The sequence below is a fragment of the Micropterus dolomieu genome, linkage group LG01 (assembly GCF_021292245.1).
Source record: "Micropterus dolomieu isolate WLL.071019.BEF.003 ecotype Adirondacks linkage group LG01, ASM2129224v1, whole genome shotgun sequence".
Lineage (NCBI taxonomy): Eukaryota > Metazoa > Chordata > Actinopteri > Centrarchiformes > Centrarchidae > Micropterus > Micropterus dolomieu.
Window position 1 is genome coordinate 21,818,477 of NC_060150.1, and position 22,933 is coordinate 21,841,409.

Sequence of the window (22,933 nt, forward strand, 5' to 3'; positions counted from 1 at the left end):
CGCTGTGTCTTGTTCAAGAGTGGCTTGACACAAGGAATGCGACAGCTGAAACCCACGTATTGCTGTGGCCGTCTGTGCGTGGTGGTTCTTGAAGCACTTGAAGACTCCAGCTGCAGTCCAATCTTTGTGAATCTCCCCCACATTCATTAGTTGTCAGTTATAATCATCAAAATTAAAAGGAATGAACACTTGAAATATATCAGTCTGTGTGGAATGAATGTATAAATTATACAAGTTTCACTTTTTGAATGGAATTACTGAAATAAATCAACTTTTTGATGATATTCTAATTATATGACCAGCACCTGTATATAGTTTTTCCCTGTGCCTTTCTCTCCTCCTTCTGCTTACTAACCCTACATACACACACCACGTGATCTCTGAAGCTAACCAGACCTGTGACCCACAGCAGGCTAGCATCAGAGTGTGTCTCCAATTTTTCTAGTTCAGGGGAGAGATTTTCCGCCACCTTGATCCTGAAATCACATGGTTTGAACTGCCATCTTGATTCCAAAATCAGCTGGCCTCAAGCCCATTTTGAACCGGATCTGCGACCACCCACATGGTCGGATCCACCCTTCTCTCAGTCTCTCCCCCTCCTTTGTCTCTCACTCACACACACACACCTACATACACGCACACCTATACAGACACACACACACACACACACACACACACACACACGCTTGCTGGATTGTTGTATGTTTTGTATGATTTGTTTATTGACTTTATTTCATTTTTGCTAAGAATAGTTAATAGTGATTTACTTGCTAAAGTTACTGATCATTGATCTGTGCTTGATTTGAATAAATCCTATTATAATTTTAAGAAGTCGTTGCGATTATTGGTGTATAATGTTGTAGTAAGAGTTGGTTGCCACAGCCAGTGTATGGACTCACCCTTCTCTGTTTGCCATCTATAGGTGGACAAACCCTCTTTTAGACTGATCATATTTGGCTCATATTTGGTTATTGGGCCCTTGATTCCAGGGTGGTGCCCCGTATTTATTAATTATAATTAATAATTTTAAATATTAATATTTTTATTAATATTTCTAGAATATCTTTGATATTCAGCTAATAACCAGACCTAACCATATGTTGAAAACCCCAACACCCCTCAACCCTCTCTCCCTCTTTATTTCTCTCTCTCTTTCTGTTTAGCTCTCTCTCTCTCACCCTCATCCCCATCCTGAACCATGGTTCTGCTCGAGATTTCTGCCTCTTAAAAGGAAGTTTTTCCTTGCCTCTGTCGCCTGGTGCTTGTTCTTGGTGGGAATTGTTGTGTTTTTGTAAATAATATCACAGTATGGTCTAGACCTGCTCTTTTATGAAAAGCACTATGAGATAACTGTTGTTGTTGTGATTTGGCGCAATATAAATAAAATTTAATTGAATACACAGAGATAGGCTGTAACGTTAAACCTTACAAACCTAGTCTTACCTTCTCTGCAGCTGTGCTGAACATGGACTAACTGGGCAGGGGAGGGAATAATAAAGTTCTGATATTTGTAGTTATGGCGTACTAAAGAAAAAAAACGTCAGTAATCATTTTTACATTATCTTACCAGTAACCAACTTGTGTATATCTCTTGAACATGTATACTGATTGGCTACAGCATTAAACTTTGGTTAAAACTGTATACAGTACATACAGTAACTCCCTGTCAAACCACACTGTGTTGTCTCTTCATTTCTGTTTGAGTACGGATTCACTAGCAAGGACCACAAAGAATGTGTGCGAGACTTGAACTAGCAGTACAGCTTTGGAGTGCTACTGCCTTTTGGGGAAGCTTCAATGATGTCAGTGATGTCAATGATGGCGTTGGAATGACTAGGAACATGAGCTGTGCGAAGGAGGTACTGGTGAGTAACAGAGTGCCAGTTTAGGTGGGACATGAAGGGCATGATGGATGAGGCGTCGGAGCAACCTTTGTTGATTACGTCGATGGCTGCAAAGTTGTCAGGGTATGAGGATGGACTTTCGGGACCATTCGTTGCCCCACAGAATAGGTGTGGCTATTACGGGCAGATTTTGAGAGCGTGGAGGAAGTGACTTGGTGTTCACTTGCGAGCTCTTGAGGTCATTCTGCTGGAAAACCATCTTCCATTCCTGAAATCCCATAAACCATGTCGTGTGGGTGCGTCAGTTGTTCATCACAGAAGAAGTTGATCCAGTTCCGGTTTGGCAAGGAGGTTGAGCCAAAGATGGAGTGAAACAGTTTATGTCAAGAGTCATTCCTAGCATTTAAAGAGTGGCTACAGTCCAGTAGGAAATAGGAAATTTTAGATGAAGGAGATGAGAGATGGAGAGAGAGGAGAGATGGAGTAAGTTAGAGCTGGACACCTGCTTCCTGTACGGCTTTGAGATTGTGGAAAGCAGGGTCTCAAGCATGGAGGCAGCAGAGAAGTTTCAGGCTTCTTATGCTGGGTCTGCTGACATGGGTTGAGGAAAACTTCCCCCCGCAGTCTTTTTTCGTCTAATAGGGATAGCATCATGGAGTCCATACTCAAGAGGTAAGTGGATGGATGAAGTTGCTTGTAGTAATTCACATTATGGAATGGTAGCTTACCATGGTCGAGGAAATGTTGCTTGGTCTTGGTTCTGGTACAGAATACAAGAGCGATGAAAAGGAGATGGGTTAGTTGGGTATTTACAGAAATGCCGAGAGTGGCATGATTGAGGTGTGGTACAGCTCCTGAAAATCTGCTAGAAGGCTCCAATTAAACAAATGATGTACAGCTTGGAAAGAGCCAGGCTAGCCCCTGATTCCAGTCTCTATGCTAAACTAAGCTAACCATGGCCTGACTCCAGATGATTGATTCAAGGTGATTCTTCAGCCTTATTATTAAGCACTATACAACTGCAGAGCAAATGTAGTGTGATGAAAGGCGGCGTGATCCAAACATCAGCATTCTTTATTTCAAAATGAAGCATATATGGTAGCATCTATGCAACATATCTCCATCCAAAATGAAACGTCAAATCAGTTAGTGAGCTAGGCTGAATAAACACTTAGACTGTAGTAAGTAATATTACTGTAACTTACTTTTTGTATATTATGTGGGTCAAGTAAGTTACAGCAAATGAGACAAACTAAAGTGCAAAATCACAATATGTTTCACATGCTTTGCAGTAATGTTAGCTTACCTTTCCAATAGAATGAAAGCCAACTCTGGGTCGGTTTTTATATCCAAAACAAAACGGAGGTCTCTCCATGACACAAACACAAAACGGTGTTAAACGGTGTTTTCGCCCGACGTTGATCTGATTCTCGTTTGGCCTGACAGGCTTCAGCAAATAAAACTTTGTTGGTGTTTTTATCCTTACGTTTCTGTTGGAGTCTGTGTTGTGCTGGGAGCCGGTCATTTTATGGTGTTAGCGGACTCCATTTTGTTAGCTGTTAGCAATTCAGAATCAGTAGGCAAGATTTTCGGGAGCGCACGTGCAGAAAATCTGACCCGATTTTTGCACATATGTAGCAGAATAGTGGCTGTTCCAAGCAACCAAGAAAACAGGCGTGTGGTTCATTTTTATGTGAGGGACCAACCTGTTCACAAATAGGCAATAGAAAAGTTATTAATTGATAAGTGATTTCATTAAAAAAAAACTACATATAGCACCTTTAAAGCGCTTAAGCCTGTTGTCTCAAGCTCTTTCACTTTCCAGCAGCTTTCAACCACTTCTTACTGCCATTATCAGTGATTGGAGTAGGCTCAATTGTCATGGAGTTGGTTAAGTATTTATAAACTGGAAGTTTTTTAACTGATACCTTACAGGAAATGAGGGGAGAGAGAAATGACTAACTACATGAGACAAAAAAGCACGTAGTTGTTCTTTATGGTCAGCACCTTAACCCATCGGGGCACCCCCAAAAGAACATAACTTTTATAACATGATGTTCACAGTTATTTAGATCTACAGTTCAACTGACAACACACCTCCACTAAGCACCTACTTTTTCAACAAATATTCTTTCTCACTTTCTGATGCCACCTACCACGGTGTGTGGAAAATGGCAGAATAAACTACAGAAACCTCTAAACGCTACAAGCAAAAATATGCTACTCACAACATGTCTTACCTTGCTGTCAAGAGACAACAAGATGACTACAGAATTCAAAAGATTTAATTCAGAGGAGAGAATAAAGAAAAAGCATGTAAAGTTCTCCCTTTTAAATGTCACCTCTTAGAATAAGTCATTCATTTTATTAATATAAACTGCTTAGAGAAATGTAAACATACTAAATTTAAGAGAGGCTCTTACGGATTTTGAAAGAGTTATTCTGCGATGTGTCTACCAGCTATTAGGCAACAGCACATTAAATTGCTAGACTTTTGAACGGAGTTTGGCTCTACACAAAATAGAACAGCATGTGTCCAATTCAAACCAAACATCTGCCTTCAATAAGAGGAGAGCAGCTCCTTAGAAGTGCAGGCAAAAACAAACATAAAAGCACAATGCTTGAAAAGCAATAAACCTCTGTGGGTAAAGAACCTGAGTTGGTGAGGTGAGAGAGGAGGGGGTGAAGTGAAATTGGAGTATTTGTCTTTGTAAACAACAGAGAGGTTGATTATTATTTCAAGAGTTTTAGGCAGGTGTAGAAAAAATGCTGTAAAGTCAGTGTTAAGACAAAGGGTGGTCACACCAAATATAGACCTGTTTTAGATTTTTCTTCACTTCACTAACGTTTGTTAATTGCTAAATATAATATATTACAATGTCTATCTTTGAAAGCATTCTTTCTGTACAGCATTTTTTTCAGTACCTGCCTTTTGCACAGTACTATATACACACTAGGGCTGAACGATTTTGGAAAATAATGTAATTGCGATTTTTTTTTACCTATTTTGCGATTTAATATGCGATTAATTTGTAAGCTCTTTACCTCCTGTATTATTCAAAATGGACAAGCAGTAAATCAGTGTATACTAGGACCAACACAATATTAGCTAGATTAAACATACACTGTTCTTTCTTGTGGGTTAGGCCTGTGTTATGATGTAATTTGGTGATTCACAATGGATAAGACACATACCTTTGGTGTGAGAGTCCCGGGTTCAATTCCCCACTGTGACCCATCCACCAGGGTGTCCCTGAGCAAGACACTTAACCCCTTTTTGCTCCAGAGGCGTGTGACCTCTGACATGTATAGCAATTGTAAGTCACTTTGGATAAAAGCATCAACTAAATGAATAAATGTAATGTAAATACATGAATTGCAGGGATAATTATTATGAGCTATGGTGGAGAAGAAATATCAAATTTTAATAATATGAGAAAGATAATTTGAGAGTCAAGTCATGGCATTAAATTTATATAATATCATCAGCCTACCTACAGGTCACAAGAACAACTAGGTTTACCACAGTGTGTTATACAAAACCCACAGTTCAACCACCAATTAATGAGTCCTTATCTCAGTTCAAATCTCTTAGTCCATCTTTCTGTATCCCAGTAAGCAAACAAAAAATACTCAGTTTGGGGTTCAATTCAAAAGTTGGCCAACGAAAATAAAACCAAGTGACGCCTCTCGTGTTTAGTAATTCTCCGACAACACCGGAGTCACCCACCCCCGCAGCCTGCGATGCTGGTGGGCTGTAACTCGGGACAAACTGCGCCTCTTTCGGACTTGTGCGTTTGGTTTGAAACGCTGTTTCACAGATATTTCCTATTACCTTACTACACTTGTCTTTCTGTTGTGCATTTTTCCTGTCCGTCAAAGTGGTGGATGGCTTGATGATTTCACCCACCAACACCACCACCCAGTTACCCGCGGGTGGCGGCTGCTACTTTCATTCCCTGTATGACACCAAAGTTTCTGTCGTGTCAGCTTCTGTCAAGCGTAAGGCCATTGTACAACAACAAGTCAAGGTACAGCATAAGGTGGGAAGTTGATGCTTTGTCTGCAGACTTCTTTACTCTTGGGTGTCATGTGACCAGAGTGTAATTAGAAAATCTCGTTTTCTCACATCACAAATGCCATTTATCGTTCAGCCCTAACACACACACACACACACACACACACACACACACACACACACACACACACACACACACACACACACACACAGTATATATATATGTACATATATATTAAATACAGACTAGATCACTACGATTTATTGCATTATTGTGTGGATTGGAGGTTTTGAATTCAGTTTTATTCTACTTCAGTATTTGTTTAGCAGAAGCGCATACAATCTTAGTCTGGTAATAAGTATGACTGGGTAGATGGGTCATCTTTATGGTTAAGACAATAAGATTCAAGATTAAACACTGAGTTTACTGATCTAAAGAAGTGAGCTGAGTTCTGAACCTAGAAACAATCAGGTAAACGTTTGGTTTTCATCTTACTTCTTAGTAACTTCAGATGTATAGGTAGCTAAGAAAATCAGTGAGAAATATTAATTTACAAAACCTAAACTGTTTGCTCATTTAGTCTGTTATTAATGTAATTAACATGTTTTGAATTTTCAGGTAAGCTGTGATATTTTTGCGAAATCATTATTTTAAAGTATCATGATCAAGTGTCAGGTTGGAAATATCAACATTTTAGACTCCCCAATCTAAACGAGTCATACCGTATGTTAACAAGTTTGTTTTACAGTAGTTTCAATCAGTTATGCAGCAGTTATACCTGGAAGCTAGTAGATGTAAATAAATAGAAACAACTTGTCTCTAGGTAGGAACTAGTTTGTGTGTTTGTGTAAATCTCCATTTAGTAAAAACTTACATTATAACACGGGTAAGTTAAAACTGGTGCATTCAACTGCTGGACCTGAACTGCTAGAGCCATGCTGCAATGTCTCTATTAATGTATAATGTATAATCAATATTATTACATGTCAAGCAAAAAAATAGACATATGGGTTGATATTAATGTGACCAAAATAAGTCAACACTAGCTAAGCTCTATCCAAATATAGACAGACAGACAGAATTTTGAGAAAAACTGCAAAACAAAATGCAAATTAATATGTGTTTCCATCCATGACCGATATGTGATTATTAGGAATTGGTCAAATAAAGTGCTAGTAGCGCTAATTCCCTAGTGCTTGCCAGTAAACCACAGCAGAAGAAGAGGGAGCAACAATGTCGCATGCTTCCTATAAGTCATGATTTATTGGCTAAGTCTGTTTCCATTGCACTTTGTCACATTTAACTTAACCCGCTTTTCAACCTCAGCCAAGCCTAAAAACTTTTTTGCAATAGTTTCAGATTCTTTCCAATTTTTCAGAGTTGCAGAGTGCTTACACGTTTATTTATGCACAAATTAAAGATGTGCATAAAACATGTTGGATGTACTCAGGAAACTCTTTGGACATGCAGACAGACAGCAAGGAGGTCTTACTCTTCCTCTGTCCTCCTACAATGCAGGGCTTGTTGGTGTCCACACAGGGCATCTCAAGACAGTTCTCCAGACGCCCACTGGGACCACAGCTGCAGACCTCGTAGCACCCAGCAAGACCAGCACGAGTCGGCACCTGGATATGAGCGTCCTGCTGCACCAGAAACTCGGAGGCCTCACCCAGTTTACAGCCTGAACACACACACAGACCCATTCAGAATTACTGCCATGCTGCAGGTTTTAGACTCTAAAGCAAGCAGAGTAAAGCTGCTGAACTCTGGCTGTAGTTGGTCGTACCTGGCACACAGAGGTATGGCTGACAGTTGAGTTCATCAAGGCAGCCCTTCCTGTTGACCTGACATAAGTGGTTGCTGGGGCAGGGGTTGGGGTTGCATGGATGGATGACCTCCTCAACGATGGTGGTGCCTAGAGAACTGGGGGCTGGAGGGAGTGTGTGAAGAGGTAGAGGTGTAGGTGAGGGGTGGATATGGAAATGAAAAACATCTGTTCCATCTGCCAATTTACTAGCAAATAAAAACATCATAAAGCACTGGGGAAACATTTGCTAAAACTTATTAAATATCCATCCTATATCTTTCCTACAAAATAAATGTTTAAGTTGTCATATTTTGTGGACCGATTTCGACCTGAATCAATACGGAACATAACAGGCAGCTAGTGTAAGTTTTGGAATTTGTTTCTTTCCAGTTACAATATTGTATCTTGTTGGTATTTCCATTTGTAAGTGTGCCCCTCTACAGTACATCTCACTACAGGGAAGAGTGAGTGCTCTCAACGTTGAAGTGTCTCAGACATTCCCCCTGAGGAATATGAACGGGTCGTTGTGACTCACTGAGGTATCTGTGGAGGGGGATGCAGCGTTCAGGGTCATCAATGGGCGACAGCAGCTCACAAATTCTCTCTGGAGTTTGTCCTTCATGGAAACGTTTCCTGTCTCCACACTGGGTCAGGATGTCCACACAATCTGACCTGAGGACAGGTAAGAGATAACATTACACTAAAAAAGCCAGTATAAATCTGCTGGAAACAAATCTATCATATTAAAGTGGTCATGTGTAACCTCTCTGTCTACAAATGCAGACATTTGGAGGTAAGGAGGGTTGTAAGCTGGGCTGGGTGCAGAGTGTGAGGCTCTGCCAACACACACAACCTGTAATGGCTTTTTGCAGAAACCTTTTCAATCTCAATTAAATGGGAAACTTATTCATCCGGACTGGGGGACCAGAGAAGCAAGATTTCCCCAGCTGGATTTCTCCTGGGGAAAGCTGATTTGTGGACCATCTATACACTTAGCTGGGTTTATAAGCATCTATGTGGAATAAAGTGTCCTCTACTACCAGAACTGACATGTTGCTAACACATCAATCTGTGCACTGCAGCTCTAGGGTTGTGTTTGAATCTCGACCTATGATAAAATATAGCTATAGATAATAGTTAAAAGTTATTGGTATTGTAGTGGTGAGGCAAAGATTCTGTGTGAGGTGAATTTAAGTCAGAAATCAAACTGATTTCATTCAGTGATCAACAGAGAATACCAGTACCCAACAGTAGTTAACATTACAGCATTTACAGTACCTTGTTTTTTTCGTAATTTAATTATTTCTGTCATTGTCTTGGTCCACAAATAGGCCTATATTTTGGTGTTAGCAAGTTTCCAGATTTACACAAACAGAGTTCACCAAAAAGTCAGTAGGCAATTGTGGCTATAATTATTACTGGTGTAGGGGTGAAAAATGATCCACATTACACCCACCGGATGGGATACAAATCACTGACTAGAATATGTAATGTTAAAATCCCCTCACCGCCTCTAGAGAAATAAATCCTTTCTGAATGGGGCTTATCTTGTACTTTACATTTTGTTTTGCTGTCTGAGTAAATCTTGATAATTATTTCAAAATATCAAAAAAAGTCAGTATTTCTAATCAGCCAACTTTAGTTTCCCTCCACATTTTTTCTCCTGGTCATGTGCGACCCTGTTGCTACTTCCTACTGGCTGGTAACTTGTCCCTTTAAAGATGGTAGTAGACCTACTTGCATATGACGCTCCCTCTGGACTTGCTGTGGCAGGGTTTGATCTGCAGGGAACAGGCCACGGCCTTCCACATGTCTGGCAGACACTTCCTGATGTCCAGCACAGGGATGTTCATGAACGGCATCTTGATCGTCCCATTGGACCACAGCTTGATGTCATTCATGGCGCCCTGGTCTGATTGGACGTTACAGCTGCGGAACAGCTCTGTGGGCCTGTGGACAGAGACAGACAGAGGTGAAGTCAAAGTGAAATAAAAGGTGGTTTGTACCTAAAACATAAAACATTAAAAAAATTAAAGCCGCAACTTCCTGTTGCCAGTAGGTGTAGTCCTAATTGCCATGTAGATGTCCTGAGGCCAGGAGTCTTACCAAAGCACCTTTAGGCTGCCAGTAATATAATAAATAAAAAAATAGGGTCCTGGCACATTTCATGCTTGTGTCCTACTAAGTGTGCTCAGAAAAAAAGCAACAATCATGTGGTTAATACTAGCACTAGAATAGGGCTGATAGCAGAACAATGTGCCCTGAAACTGTATAGAAAGAGTTATGAGGGTTGTTTTCCCCTTCCACTACACCAGAATCTTTGATGTCTGATTGGTGGGTTTGGTCTCAAGTTGAGTCAGCTAAATGATGGTTTAAAGGGAGAAGGTTCCAGGCAGAGGTTCTGGGTGTGGTTCCATCATTGCATTTGCTGCTGATGAGTGGATGCTTTGTTTATCTTGAAGCAACCGTGTGTGTGTGTGTGTGTGTGTGTAAAACCACAGACCAACTTGATGTAATCCCAAAATTGTTTTCATCTCAAATCAAAACTCAATACAGCCACCGGTTGATTTTTATTAAGAGCAACTTACTACACACTCAAAAAAATCAGGAGTCATCATCTTTTTTTCCCCCCAATCAAAGTACCAAAGCAGAAATATAATCTATTTTCAGGCTTAGAAGAACAAAACCCATCTTTCACAACTTTGCCTAACAGTGTTATTCCATCAACCATTCTTTTATTAAAAGGGACCTGTTATGCTCGTTTCCAGCTCTAGAATTAAATTTTGCTCGATTATGGCTGTAATTATTACTGTGTTTGCCGTCATCTCCATTTGTACTATTCATTGCATTAAGAAACGTTTTTTTTAAGCTATTGTTGTCCAATAGGGTATCCATTAGTTAAGTAAAGAATTAATGACTGAATGAACGGAAGAATGAATTAATGAATATGTTAGGGAGTTACTTTCTGGATCAGTACGGTAAGATGCGTTTAAAAACTATCCAGTTTTGGGATTTGTTTCTAATTTAAGGTTCACTGCCTTCCACCCACACAGGCACAGAAACATGCATGCACGCACTGTTATTAACTTCATGCTCCTTTGGCCTAAAACACCACCGCTAGACCAGTGTTTGTCTTCCATGCTGCTCCCGGCTACACAGCCCAGTGTTTGAACCCCTCAGGGGAGGACAAACCCATACAAGGCTCTCCTGGAGCCCATCAAAGGAAACTCAAAGGGTCTTAACCACAGTTTGTTTGCCTGAACTTCAAATCCCACAATGCCACAGCATGAGCTCCCTGCCATCATGATCTGAAACCACAATTTGTCACAACATTTTCTTTGTAATAACAGAAAGCTTAAAATCCACTAATATGAATAACACACTCAAATACTTCAGAGGGGGTATCACTGCCTCAGCTCATAATGCTGTTCACTCTGAGAGAAGCTTCAGCCACTGGAATCTCATGTCCTTCCAAGTGTTGTACATTTCTCTGGTAGTCTGTTCTGGTAAGTACTGTGTTCTGTATGTGCTGAGGTAGTTTGGCATATCAGACTTGTATGGGCTGGGAGAAAATTGCAGTGTTTCATTCGTCCCGCGTTTCAATCGTCCCGGCTCTCCCCTAATATGATGTAACCTGAAGTTCTGGTGTGGCTTCTGTCACCATCAGAACCATTCCTCTGCTAAATAAAGAAATTTGGACCCAAAAGTCTGTCACTGTATTCCTCACAGATTACTCTAGTGCACAACTGTGTTTTAAGTGCAAACCTCACTCATAGTAATATCCTTATTTAAACATCTGTATTTAAATAAGTGTAAACGTCAATTGACCCTTTCCAACAGACAAGATTAAAGGTATATTTCCCCTGTGCTGAGCAACATTTGTTTCAAGCCTCTAAATAAGAGGGAGTAAGAAGATGAACCCAAGAAGTGTTTCTTAATATGTTTGGCACCTTCAGTGGTAATTATTATTAATAGTATAGAAATTTATTGGAGCAATTATAATAAACACAAATACCAAATGTTTCAAAAAACTATACAGCATTTTTAAAATAAATGACTTCTATTTAAACTGTTTGTTACTCCAATCCAATTGAATCTGTGTGATAAAACAAAGTCACATGCAAAACATGATCTAGGCTTTCCAGAATGCCCTCCAGAATCAAGTGGCTGTGAGCTTTTGTGGTTGCCTCACTCACTAGGTGACCTGCAGACCACTGTGTGTATGTATAAAGTATATCTGAGTTTGTTTTGATGTGTGTGTGTGTTAGTGTGACTTCCCAGTGCAGCCTTTGAAGCCGTTCCATTTAGCCTTTGCACCATCTGTAGACAGTGTGTAAAACATGTACTGATAACTCCAGGGTCACACTGGGTTCAATATAAATCCGTCTCTTGTTTTCCCTCTCTGCCTCTTATTTTTCTTCAGGCTCTAAATGATGCATTTTCAAACAGATGTTCAGAAGCACAGTTAAATGATTAAGAAGTGGGTTTTCTGAAGAAACTGTAAGTGTGCTAGCTTGTGCTAATTGCTAGTGTAAATACTGTAAAACGATTTAAGTTTTAATTCTTTGCATGTCAAATATTGTATGAGAGTGTCAGTTTTGGAGTTTAGAAAATTTCTGAATTTCCAGTTGAAATGTAAGCACTGAATGTGTCTAAAGTGTCAGCTGAAGTGTTTGAGCTGAAAGCAGTTGAAAGCAGTTAAAATGAGTTTAAGTGAAATGGCTGACAGCACAGTAATTTTGGTTTCAACTTCTACAGTAAAAAACTGATGATTCCTTGCAGCATCATCCAAACGTGAAGCATGAAATACTGTAATTTATAAAGTATAAAAAAAAATCTGATTACTCATCAAAACACACATGTTCACTTGCTTCTAAAAGCATCTGGTCAAACAAATCTGTCTGAGAAAAACAAGTTGTCAGACTGAGAAGTAGCTTCTGAAGGCAGTAAAATATTTTTGTAACCCTGAAGTGAACCTGTGTTGTTTTGAAGAGTGTTCAGATCACTAAGTACAGTTTTAATAGGTGTTTTCACTGACATGAGAGTTAGTACATAATGTCAAAATATAATTTGTGGGTAAAATACTCCTCGCAGATAAAGATAAGAACCGAGAAGGGTAGTGTTACTTTCGTCAGACAAAACTAAACGAAATATGTTCATCAACGACCTTTTTTCCCCTGAAAAAAAAGAGACAATGACAAGACGGCGACAATGTCCATAAACACTGACTGTGACTACGATAACGTGCAATATTGTTGATGAAAAATGACGAGACTAAAATGTAATTCATAAAATAAAAACGTTAATAAAATCTCTCTTTCTTTTTGTCAGTATAATGGGGACACAAAATATTAGAGGCCATATTTTCTCCCTCTAAATTTTCACTTGAACAGTGTTCATTCAGCTGCATTTCTGGAAAAATGTTACTGTGGAGGATGTGAGCTCTGGTGATGAACACAACATGCTAGGGTGAAAGAGGTGCTTAGATATTTGGTCCCATTTCAAATACAGTGGCGGACAAAAAAGCAGAGTGCCTAATTAGATCGGACAGCGAGCAATGTGGTTTTAAGATTCCTGGAAAAACACTACGAACTTGAAGCGGCATATCAAGGCTAACCACTCAGAAATTGAGATAAATTTTCTTCTTTGCAATAAAAATGAGAACAAAACTGTTATGAGTTAAGGATTCTGGTCTTGTTTTGGTTCCATTTTGTGTGTTCTATTGTTTTGTCCATGTTTGTTCTGTGTTCTATTGATTCTGTTTAAGTCTGTTTTTGGTTCTGTGTTTCTCTGTGTTATTCATTTACATGTCCTAGTTTACTCCCGTATCTGGTTTCATGGTTTTGGGTTCTGTGTTTCTATAAGCTTTATTTGATCTTGTCATGTTTAGGGTTTTTTTACCTACTCGACTCCCTAGTCCTAGGTTTCTATGTTTTAGTGTAGTTCTGTCTCCTGTTTGGTCCGGTCTCAGTCCATGCCCTGATTTTGCAGTCTTTCCATGTTTTGTGTTTTACTTTGGTAGATCTGTCCTAGTGTGTTCCTGTGTGGTTTACTTCCTGTTTTACTTTGTAGTATTCAGTACTCATACTAGCTTTGCTTCCTGTTTGATTACCTGATGTGCTTCAGCTGTGCTTCCCTCCCTGCTCGTTTGCCTGTGTATACAAGCCCTCAGTTTAGTCCCTATCTGGTCCTTGTTGTTGTCCAATGTTGAGTGTGCTGCTGTGCCTTGTTCCCTGTGTTCTGAGTTCCTGGTTTGGATTTCAGCCTTGTCTGGATTTTACCTGCATCTGTGAGTCAGCCTGAGTGTTTCTGTTTGAGAATAAATCTTTTGTTAAACTGCATCCTCTGCCGGTGTCTGTGTTTGGGTCCTCACCTAAGTCTGCACTCAACGTACTCCATGACACAAAACTATACAAAAGAGTTAGAAAAGACTAAAATGATGGTTAATGAGTAAAACTCAAAAATCAGACTAAAACACCCAGACTTTTAGTCAACTAAAACTTGATTTAAAAAAATAGTATACAGTGGACTATATTGGACAAAAACTAACAAGGACATTTGACCCAGGACTAAGACTAAATTTGAAAAAGGCTGATAAAATTAACACTAGAGAAGGGAAGCAGACAACCATGAAAAACTGAGTTCAACCCTGGTGAGTATCCAGAAGTCTGACCTATTGTTGAAGTTGGTGCAGTAGTTGAGGTCCTTGCAGCCCAACTGGCAGGGCTCCCTGACATCAGCCAGACAGTTGATGAGCTCCGTCTCCCCTGGGTTATACTCACAGAGCTGGTCAAAGTCCTGCCACGTCTGGCTGCCCCAGTTAGTACTGATCTCCTGACACATGTCCCTGTCAGAGTACAGACTGGGTTATAATGAGAAAAACAAACACATTTCACCTCAACCTGTACTCTGTTTCAGAATATAGGACATTAATGTACTGGCTTCCACTAAGCAGTGGATGTCATGTGCTAAACAATGTGCAGTACCTGCAGATTGAAGTGTTTGCCTTGGAGCAGCAGTGCAGCTTGGCACAGTCCATCTTGCCGGGATGGGGGGTCTCCTCTTCAGGGGGGGAAGGAGGGTGGGCGCTGCCCAGAAAGCACTGCCACATAGGGTCCTGAGGAAGAGGCTGGGATTTACACTCCTCAATCAAACCCTCCATGATCTCATTCTCTGTGCTCATGGTGCGAAGGATTCGCCGGCAAGCCACCTGGCAGTGAGTAGCCTCTGCCCGATCACAGCAGTATAGACCTGGAAGTGAGGGACAGAGGGACATAAGTGCTGTACTATATCATCATACATATCACAGTCCCACAATAGAAAATTATATATACTAGAAAATTTTATCCATAACGCCAAGCGGGAACCTGACAAGTGAAACCAACACTGTGCCTTAAACATGCATTACTTCTAACAGCCAGCAGGAGGAGATTCCACTGGCTGCAAAAAGAAGTCCGATTGTATAGATGTCTACGAGACAATGAGGCTACTTCTCACCTGAATAATTACCTCAGTAAACACTTTCCTACTGAGTTTATGTTTTCAGTTGCTAGTTTCAAGTCTTCTTCAACGCAGCATGGTGTAAATGATGTAAAAAAAAGCAGGGTATGCTTTAGGGTGCAGCTACCTTGTGATTTACAAGTTGTTCCCACGGGGACCTGTCCGGCGTAGCAATGTGTATCTTTCCCCAGCACCGCCCTCTCATCCAAATATTTTCATTTCATTTCACAAAACATTATGGCAACAGCCAAATTGTAAAAATTGAGGCTTCAAAACGGTAATCCACAAACCAACGGGTGACATCATGGCTACATCCACTTCTTTTATATAGTCTATGGTCACCCACTCCTGTTTCCATGTTGAAAATAACAATAATAATCCATCAAGAGTGTCTGTAGTTCAGTCTACTCTTGATCAACCTTTCACACTTTGGACTTAAGGAGCTGCCTTACATTTTCTAAGGTTAGTGGCTGACCTGATGATTGTCATAATTATTAAGTAACATCTTGCTTTTAACGTGCGTTTGAAGAAGTTACTAAGTTTGTGACTAATCGTTCTACTCTGACAGCCGAGGTTAACAGTATTTTCCAGAAGGAGGCTCCCATCCACTGTCTTTCCCAAGTGAAGTCAATCAATAATGGAAGATGTATAAAAGATACATTAAAGTAGTATGGATGGATTTAGAGAACATAACATCACAAATTAAATAGTATTTGTAGGACATCACAATGACTGTCCAAAGGTAATGCTGTAAGATTGAGTAATAACCACAGGGGATCAAATGCATGGGGAATAGCAGTAGTAGTTAAGAGCTGAAATGAAGCAGGCACTGGTTATAAAGTCTTATAAAGTGTTATTACTGAGTAAATAGGATTTGATTTATGACCAAGAAAATTAATCAAACATTGAAAAGGAAGAAAATATTTTACTGTAAATATGATCTTGGGATGTAAATATCTCCGCCATAACCCCAAAACATTAAGGGGCTTTTAAAAGATTTCTGCTGTGTTTATTGTCTTAAAGTAATCCTCCACTAAAGATCTATCTTTACGGGTACGTTCTCGTTTGAGTGGAAGAGCCCTCAGGTGCATGCACTACATGATGCATTACAGTCTTTCTGCTGATGACTGGTGACCCTGAAGTCAGAATGTAGAGAACTGGCAACTGGTCATTTTCATTGATTTACATATTGGTTTATTTATCTTTTATCTTGAAATGTATTTAATCTTTTCAATCTTTGCTATATTTTGCAATGTGATATTTATGACGTGCTGACTGTGTGTGGGTGACCGTGGGTGGGAGAATGTGGTTGCTGTCATAGGTATTCTGTACAGACAGACATGTACTTTATTTTTGCTCCCCGGGGGGATTCTTATGTCACAACAGCAGTACACGCACAAACTACACAAGAACAGTGCGAAAGAACTAATATCAAAACACAAGTACTAACATAAGAGTTAAAATAAAGTAAAGAAGTATGCCGTTTGAACATGTGCATGCACATAGTGTGCAAACTGTTGTAAGGAATGCAAAATGAAAGTAATTACATATGTACCATTCTGTGTGATGAATAAGAAATATTTTACATGTTTTTACCACAGCATAAAAATGCAGCACAGCGCAGGAGTCCAGGTCGCAGCAGTGCTGTGCCACCGGAAGCTGTGTTGTTTTATTCAATAAAACGTACTAAAAAAATCCATCTTTTGAATATCAAACATACTGCACAATTCTCCCTATAAATTTTTCTACTTCTGGTAGAGAACTGCATCAACAGTTTTCAATGGAAGAAGTCGTCCCAATAAAATCTCATAATCCAGAGAGACAGGGACGCTGTTACTGGAAAGAACTGTAAAATGTTTTGATGCTTAAAGCACCACAAGCAAAATTCCATTCACCTCCACTGTATGGGAACAAAGACAGAGATGTGTACATCTGCAGTATAAAGTGGAGATGGACTTACTGTCTATAGGGCTGCGTATGGGGTAGGACTTGGTGAAGTTGCTGACACAGCTGAGCAGCTGAGTGCTGTGACTCTGACAGTACTCTTTGACAGCATTGATCTGGGACACAGTGGGGGTCGAGTCAGTCCTGAAGATGGCTTGGCAGTACTCTCTACAGGTGGTGTGACGCCCTGCATAGCTGCAGCATGTGGAGCCCACTGGAGGAACACACACAAACAAACACATACACATGTTAAATACCTAAATACACATCAGTGCTTTTGTGGGAAATCAGCTAAAGATAAGAGTTTACTTATCATTTTTCAAAGTATGTGTGAAAAAACATATGACTTTCTGAAAACATCCATCAAACCATCAATACATAGGGGGTGAACCTTTCATCACTGACCCATCACTGGCTTTTGACATGATTGCAAAACCAAAATGTTGTTCACTGGTAAAAGGGCTCCCATTATAAAGACTACCAGGACATGGTAAAACCATCCAGCCTGACCCATCCACTACATCCTGCTACTGCCAATCAACTTGCTTTTCAGTCACTATGAGGGGGTCCAGCTACCGCTCAACCAATTCACGGCCATTAAGCGTATTTGATGTTGATGTTCTTACATGAATCTTGCTATTCTTGGGATGTATCCACATGGTTGAAATGTACTTGTACGTGGCTTTGGATAAAAGCATCAGCTAAATAAATTTAATGAAATGAAAGTGGCCATATGGTGTTGAGCTTATCAGCTAAAATGCTACTTCTTAATGGTGTTGAACACTAATATGTGTATAGAATTTTAACAGGTACAGAATTATTTCAGGTGCATAGGAAAGTTGGTACTAGGGCAAGCACGTGAAACTAGTAAATCCAGACAAATTGTGTGGCAAGGACCGGCATGAGCATTAAAATAAGTCTTTCAATTGAATGATTGACTGAATTGGAACAAAACAGCGTTCTCTGTCTGCAGATCAACATGCTAAGTCAGATGAGACAGTAGTGATGAAGGTTTCACTACTGTTCCTTGAAGAACCACCAGAAGCTTTTTTGAAAGGAGCATTGGAGACCTCTGTCAATTCTAGGACAGCACGGAAAATACACAACATAATGACAGTTCATTCTTGTCTCTCTTCGCTTGCATTGTACTGTAGCTGCCACAAAGCAAAGTTTGACGCAGAGCCGAATATTACACGGCATATAGAGTGAGAGTGGGTGTTGCCATAGTTTTGTGTCTCATGGATTTCAGTATTTCTTTATTTTGAAGCATGTCTTATGTTGCCAGCTGGTAAGACTATATATATTTGTCTGTTTATTGATTGTATTTTCTAATATATATTTAACACTGCCTCTGATGATTTATGATAAAAATTCACAATCTAAGTATTCATTTTCTTTCTGACCTGAATATTGTTTCATTGACAATGACTGGACCCATGTGCTGAACCCTCTGGCAGATAAACACACCTCAGATTTCGTTATTCTGGCTATAGTTGACTGACATTAGACCTCTCAGCAGGAAGTCACTGACCTGACATCCTGCCAGGCAAATAACATGGCTCTGCTTTGTGTGTGCATCGCTGCATGTTGTGTATCTACAGTATGTGCGAGACATACATAAACAGAGAAAGACCAAAACAAGCCCATCTATTGGTCTGAGAAGATAGTGGTGTGCTCAGGGGGTTTATTTATTTATGGAAGGAGAAATGAGCTCGAGGTTTACAAGGTTTGCAATTATTGGCATATTCTCTGTCCATCTTGAATATGTGTGTGTGTGAGTAACAACTTACTTTCATTTTTGGTGATGCAGCTGTAGAGTGAGTTCTAGGACGAGAAGAGAAAAGCTGTGGTAATACTGACTCGAGCTGTTCAGCTAACTCGCAATTTTAACACAGTATAAAACAAAAAGGATACTGAAGCTTTATCTCAGTGGCTACCTACCTTTTTGGTCAATGACTGCTTAAAATGTCTAAATGGACAGATGTGAGTGATGTTTCCATCTCAGACTGTTTCATCTAAGGCCTGACAATGTGTCAAAGTTCTCAGTAGACACAAGACACACAAAATATCATTTTGAGCAGCACAAATCTGTTTAGTTTTATCTTTCTGATTCCTGAACTATCTTGTGATCCCTCAGATTGATTTTAGTAGGAATCCATTAATATTTCTCATCTTAATGAGAAAAGTCTTCGTTAATTTTGTATTCATTCTTTTTCGAACGTATTTTGTTGTCTTTGAATTGTTTAAAATGTTAGTTTAGTTTTCACTTAAACATAAAATATGTAAAATAGAAACCATAAAATTTAGTATTAGTATCGTATTATGTTTCACAGTGGTATCAGAGGTAGTAGCAGCCACCTCAATTGGTGAAACGTGTAGTAGAAAAAGTACAGGTATTAGGAATAGTGGTAAATATATAGCTTAAGCTTAATTTTACTTCTCTGAAATGCTTGAACTTACCTCTGTGACTTTTTTGCATACTTTTGTTATGTCATTTTTAGATGATGCCTTCAAGGGAAAAGAAAAGAAATTCTTGAAAACAGAACAGGAAACACAGTGTAGGTGGGCCTAACTTACACAACAATTAAGGTCTGAGTAAAACGTTATTTACGATATCTCACCTGTCTGCATTCCTTGCGACACTCAGGGGAGATAGCCAGCTCACAGCAGCCCAGCCCCACCCAGCCATCTGACTTCCTGGATACTCCTGCAGACAAATCAAACACCACAGACTCAACTATATGTTATGGTCATCTATTTTATGGAGGTTAGCTTGATCCGTTTGTGGAGACTGATTTATTTATTGGGACAATACTGGCCTTTATCAAAAGCTTCATATATGTGTTATCTTTTGTTAATGTGGGGTTCAGGTTCACTTTTCTATCTTTTTGTTACCTGGGCCCAGTTGTTCAAAAGTAATCTGATCAGATTTTGGCTATTGGATTGTATCAAATCTTGAAAATGGGTGGTTCAAAAGAAAAAAGGATTTGTCCCTCATCCAAAAGACTTCTTCGCTTCTGACTGAGTGGTAGGGAACCTCAGTTATTTAACCTCTGTGGAGGACAGAGGAGGGGGTCTACGGCACCACTTATCCCCCACTTACAATGCTGTGCTTTCATCGCTTCCCAGGAAACTTAACAAACGTAACCTCTTGGCCTCAGGTGAAGATGCCAACGATGGTCGTTCAGACTTCGCCAGGGGTGGTTCTAACGATCATAACGTCTGTCGTTACCACAGACAGGAGCACTAACAAACCAGCGGTATCAACGATCCTGGCAAACGATCCCACAGAGGTGAAATAGCTGAGTTTCCTTACCAGTCATTCAGAACTGAAGAAGTCTCTTAGATGAGAGATGAAATGTCTTCTAGTATCTCCAACCAATTCCAGTTGCCTTTGACTTTAACCTTCTTTGGAGAACTATGACCTGGATGACTGAGAATCTTCACAGATATCTGGATCAGGGTGATACAGCAGTGTTTCCCACAGAATGACAGTGTAACTGTGGGGCATGGGGTAGGGCACACACGTGCAGTGGATATTGACTACCAGCTATATACAGCGTGTTAGCCTTGAAAACCCAGCTGTAACATTAGCTTAGCTCTCCTTATTAGTTAGGCTCCTTACAGGCTTGCTAATAACTTTTTTAAAGCTGGGTCTCCGACATCACCAGCGTTGTCGGACAGATTTGTGCAGCTGTGTTCATGAGGGAGAGGGAGAGAGAGCGAGAGGATGTGCTGCACATGCGCTACGCCGCTCTGCAATCAAATCTGATTTTAATTGGGCTTGTAATAAAAATTAAAATCAATCTGATCCAGATTAAACTTTTTGAACAACTAGGCCCGGGATATTAAACACATGGCAATCAAGCTCCGCCCCTTTACATCAGTACACCAATCACAGCTAAGAATGCACTCAAACAACCTCAATCATCTTCCCCCTCTAATGCTTCGGCAGCCCAGTAAGCTACAGTTGTTGCTGGAGTTTTGACCTCCTCAGCTAAAACATGCTAGCTCAATATGGCGCACACAGACAAATCAGAGCTGAAAGAGCCTCTAATGTAATTTAGATCTATTGTTTGGAATACTTATGGTTTCTTAGAAAGTTAAAGTTGTCTAAAGCTCTGTGTTGATCAGTGTAACTGAAGTTGGGTGATGTCATGGTTTGAACACACAATTAAACATGTAACTGTAAACCATTTGCAAAGGCATTAACTGAATACATCTGTTACAGCTGCTGTTCCTGCCCCATATAAATGAGCACCAGCTGCAGTAGTCCAGGAATTATCCACTACCCAGTGACACTCACTACTGATGATGCATGGACATCCAGGCCTACAGAGAGCTGCTAACTCTGTAAGACTTGTAGAGTGATTCTTGACTGACTTCAATGTTAAACATGCCAAAAAGATTTAACTCTAGTATTTGGTTTCAAGTAAGTAATTATATGTAATTGTAAATTTTACTTTATATTTGCTCATATACAGTGGAGTTTTCTGTAATAACAATTAGGCAATACTGATAAACTGATTTCCTTTGTTCTTATTAGCCATATGCCAACTTTATAGTGTGTTAATTTTTACAGCAAGATTTAAATAGCTGCCATTTAATGTTATTTATATTATATATTATATATTTTTCAAGATAATTCACAAAAAAAATTCTCTTCTTATTTCTTTAGTTTTCCCTGCTGTGCCAAAAACATACAGAGAGGTGGATTGTGTGTACCATTACAGCCTTATTATTAAATGTGTTATATTATGTTGAGTTCCAAAATGTTCCACTGCATTTTGCAAGAGTCGATGGAAGGCTCTCTGAGAAATGAAGGAAATCATTAATTGAAGTTGTCATGTTTAGGAGAAGCGGTTACACCCACAGAGTAAATCCATAAAAGCTGCAGGAATGCAGTAAACATCAGACAACTGATGATATCTCAGAGTCTGAGAGGATCTGAGGGCAGCTTGTTCCTTAACAGGTTAAATCATCACAGACTAGGCTGTCTTGATGCCACTGTTTGGCGGGTACAAAAAGGCAAGAATAACAGAACCTCCCAATCTGGAGGCTATTAGGCTTCTGACAGGTAGATTTGTTCCAAGCACAGGCAGCAGGATTTAAGCCTTTGATCCACTGCCTGCTTTCTGCTCTGGTCAGCCTCTGCTCTGCTTGCAGCTTTAACAACTTCACTTGTTACCATCTTCTCTCATGCAACCAGATTCACACAGTAGATACAGCTTTGGTTGAAAGTCTCCTTTTGATTTATAATAAAAATAAAAACAGTCAAGTAAATATGATGAGCTCTCAGTCGGGAATGCTGTGAAAAATGTTTGTCTCCGCAGCCATTTTCTGTGACCCTTACAACAACAGACACATTAAAGTTTTAATATTGGAATAAATATGAGAATGAAATCTAAAAAAGAATCACGACAAAAATGTTTTTTTTAAAAACACACGTTAGTGTGTTTATATTTAAAACCCCTTGAGTAGATTTTTTTAATCTGATTATCATGTCTTTAAAGCTGCATTAATATATCTTGCCATAACAACACGTGTTTGACACATGACAGCCTCATAAAGTTGAAATGGCTAACATGGTTGTTACCGCAAAATGCCAACTAGCTGATCGTCCTGGCATACACATGTATTTATGTAATCATCCACTCAGCTACAGATGTAAGTTGGTAAAATACACAGACTTTATTCTACAGATGCCCGCAATGTTTCTTTGCTGGATAATATTAAATACAACTCAGGAAGTGGTATAAAACCGTGTGACTCCACAGCTCGTCTCTTCCTCTTTCTCTGGTTTAACAGCTAACAACGCA

The 22,933-nt window shown here is 39.7% G+C and overlaps 1 protein-coding gene across 1 annotated transcript in view; it reads right to left on the reverse strand.

The window, feature by feature from the left end:
* The window catches only part of reck (reversion-inducing-cysteine-rich protein with kazal motifs), a 116,356-nt gene that overhangs the window by 49,632 nt on the left and 43,791 nt on the right, over positions 1-22,933 (reverse strand). Inside the window, exons 5-14 of the mRNA XM_046061402.1 lie at positions 19,736-19,821; positions 19,575-19,622; positions 18,905-18,938; positions 17,131-17,328; positions 14,657-14,921; positions 14,344-14,517; positions 9,408-9,620; positions 8,206-8,342; positions 7,650-7,793; positions 7,356-7,544 (exon numbers count right to left, since the gene is read on the reverse strand). Of these exons, the coding sequence (XP_045917358.1) occupies positions 7,356-7,544; positions 7,650-7,793; positions 8,206-8,342; positions 9,408-9,620; positions 14,344-14,517; positions 14,657-14,921; positions 17,131-17,328; positions 18,905-18,938; positions 19,575-19,622; positions 19,736-19,821 (1,488 nt within the window). The remainder of the gene's footprint in view (positions 1-7,355; positions 7,545-7,649; positions 7,794-8,205; positions 8,343-9,407; positions 9,621-14,343; positions 14,518-14,656; positions 14,922-17,130; positions 17,329-18,904; positions 18,939-19,574; positions 19,623-19,735; positions 19,822-22,933) is intronic.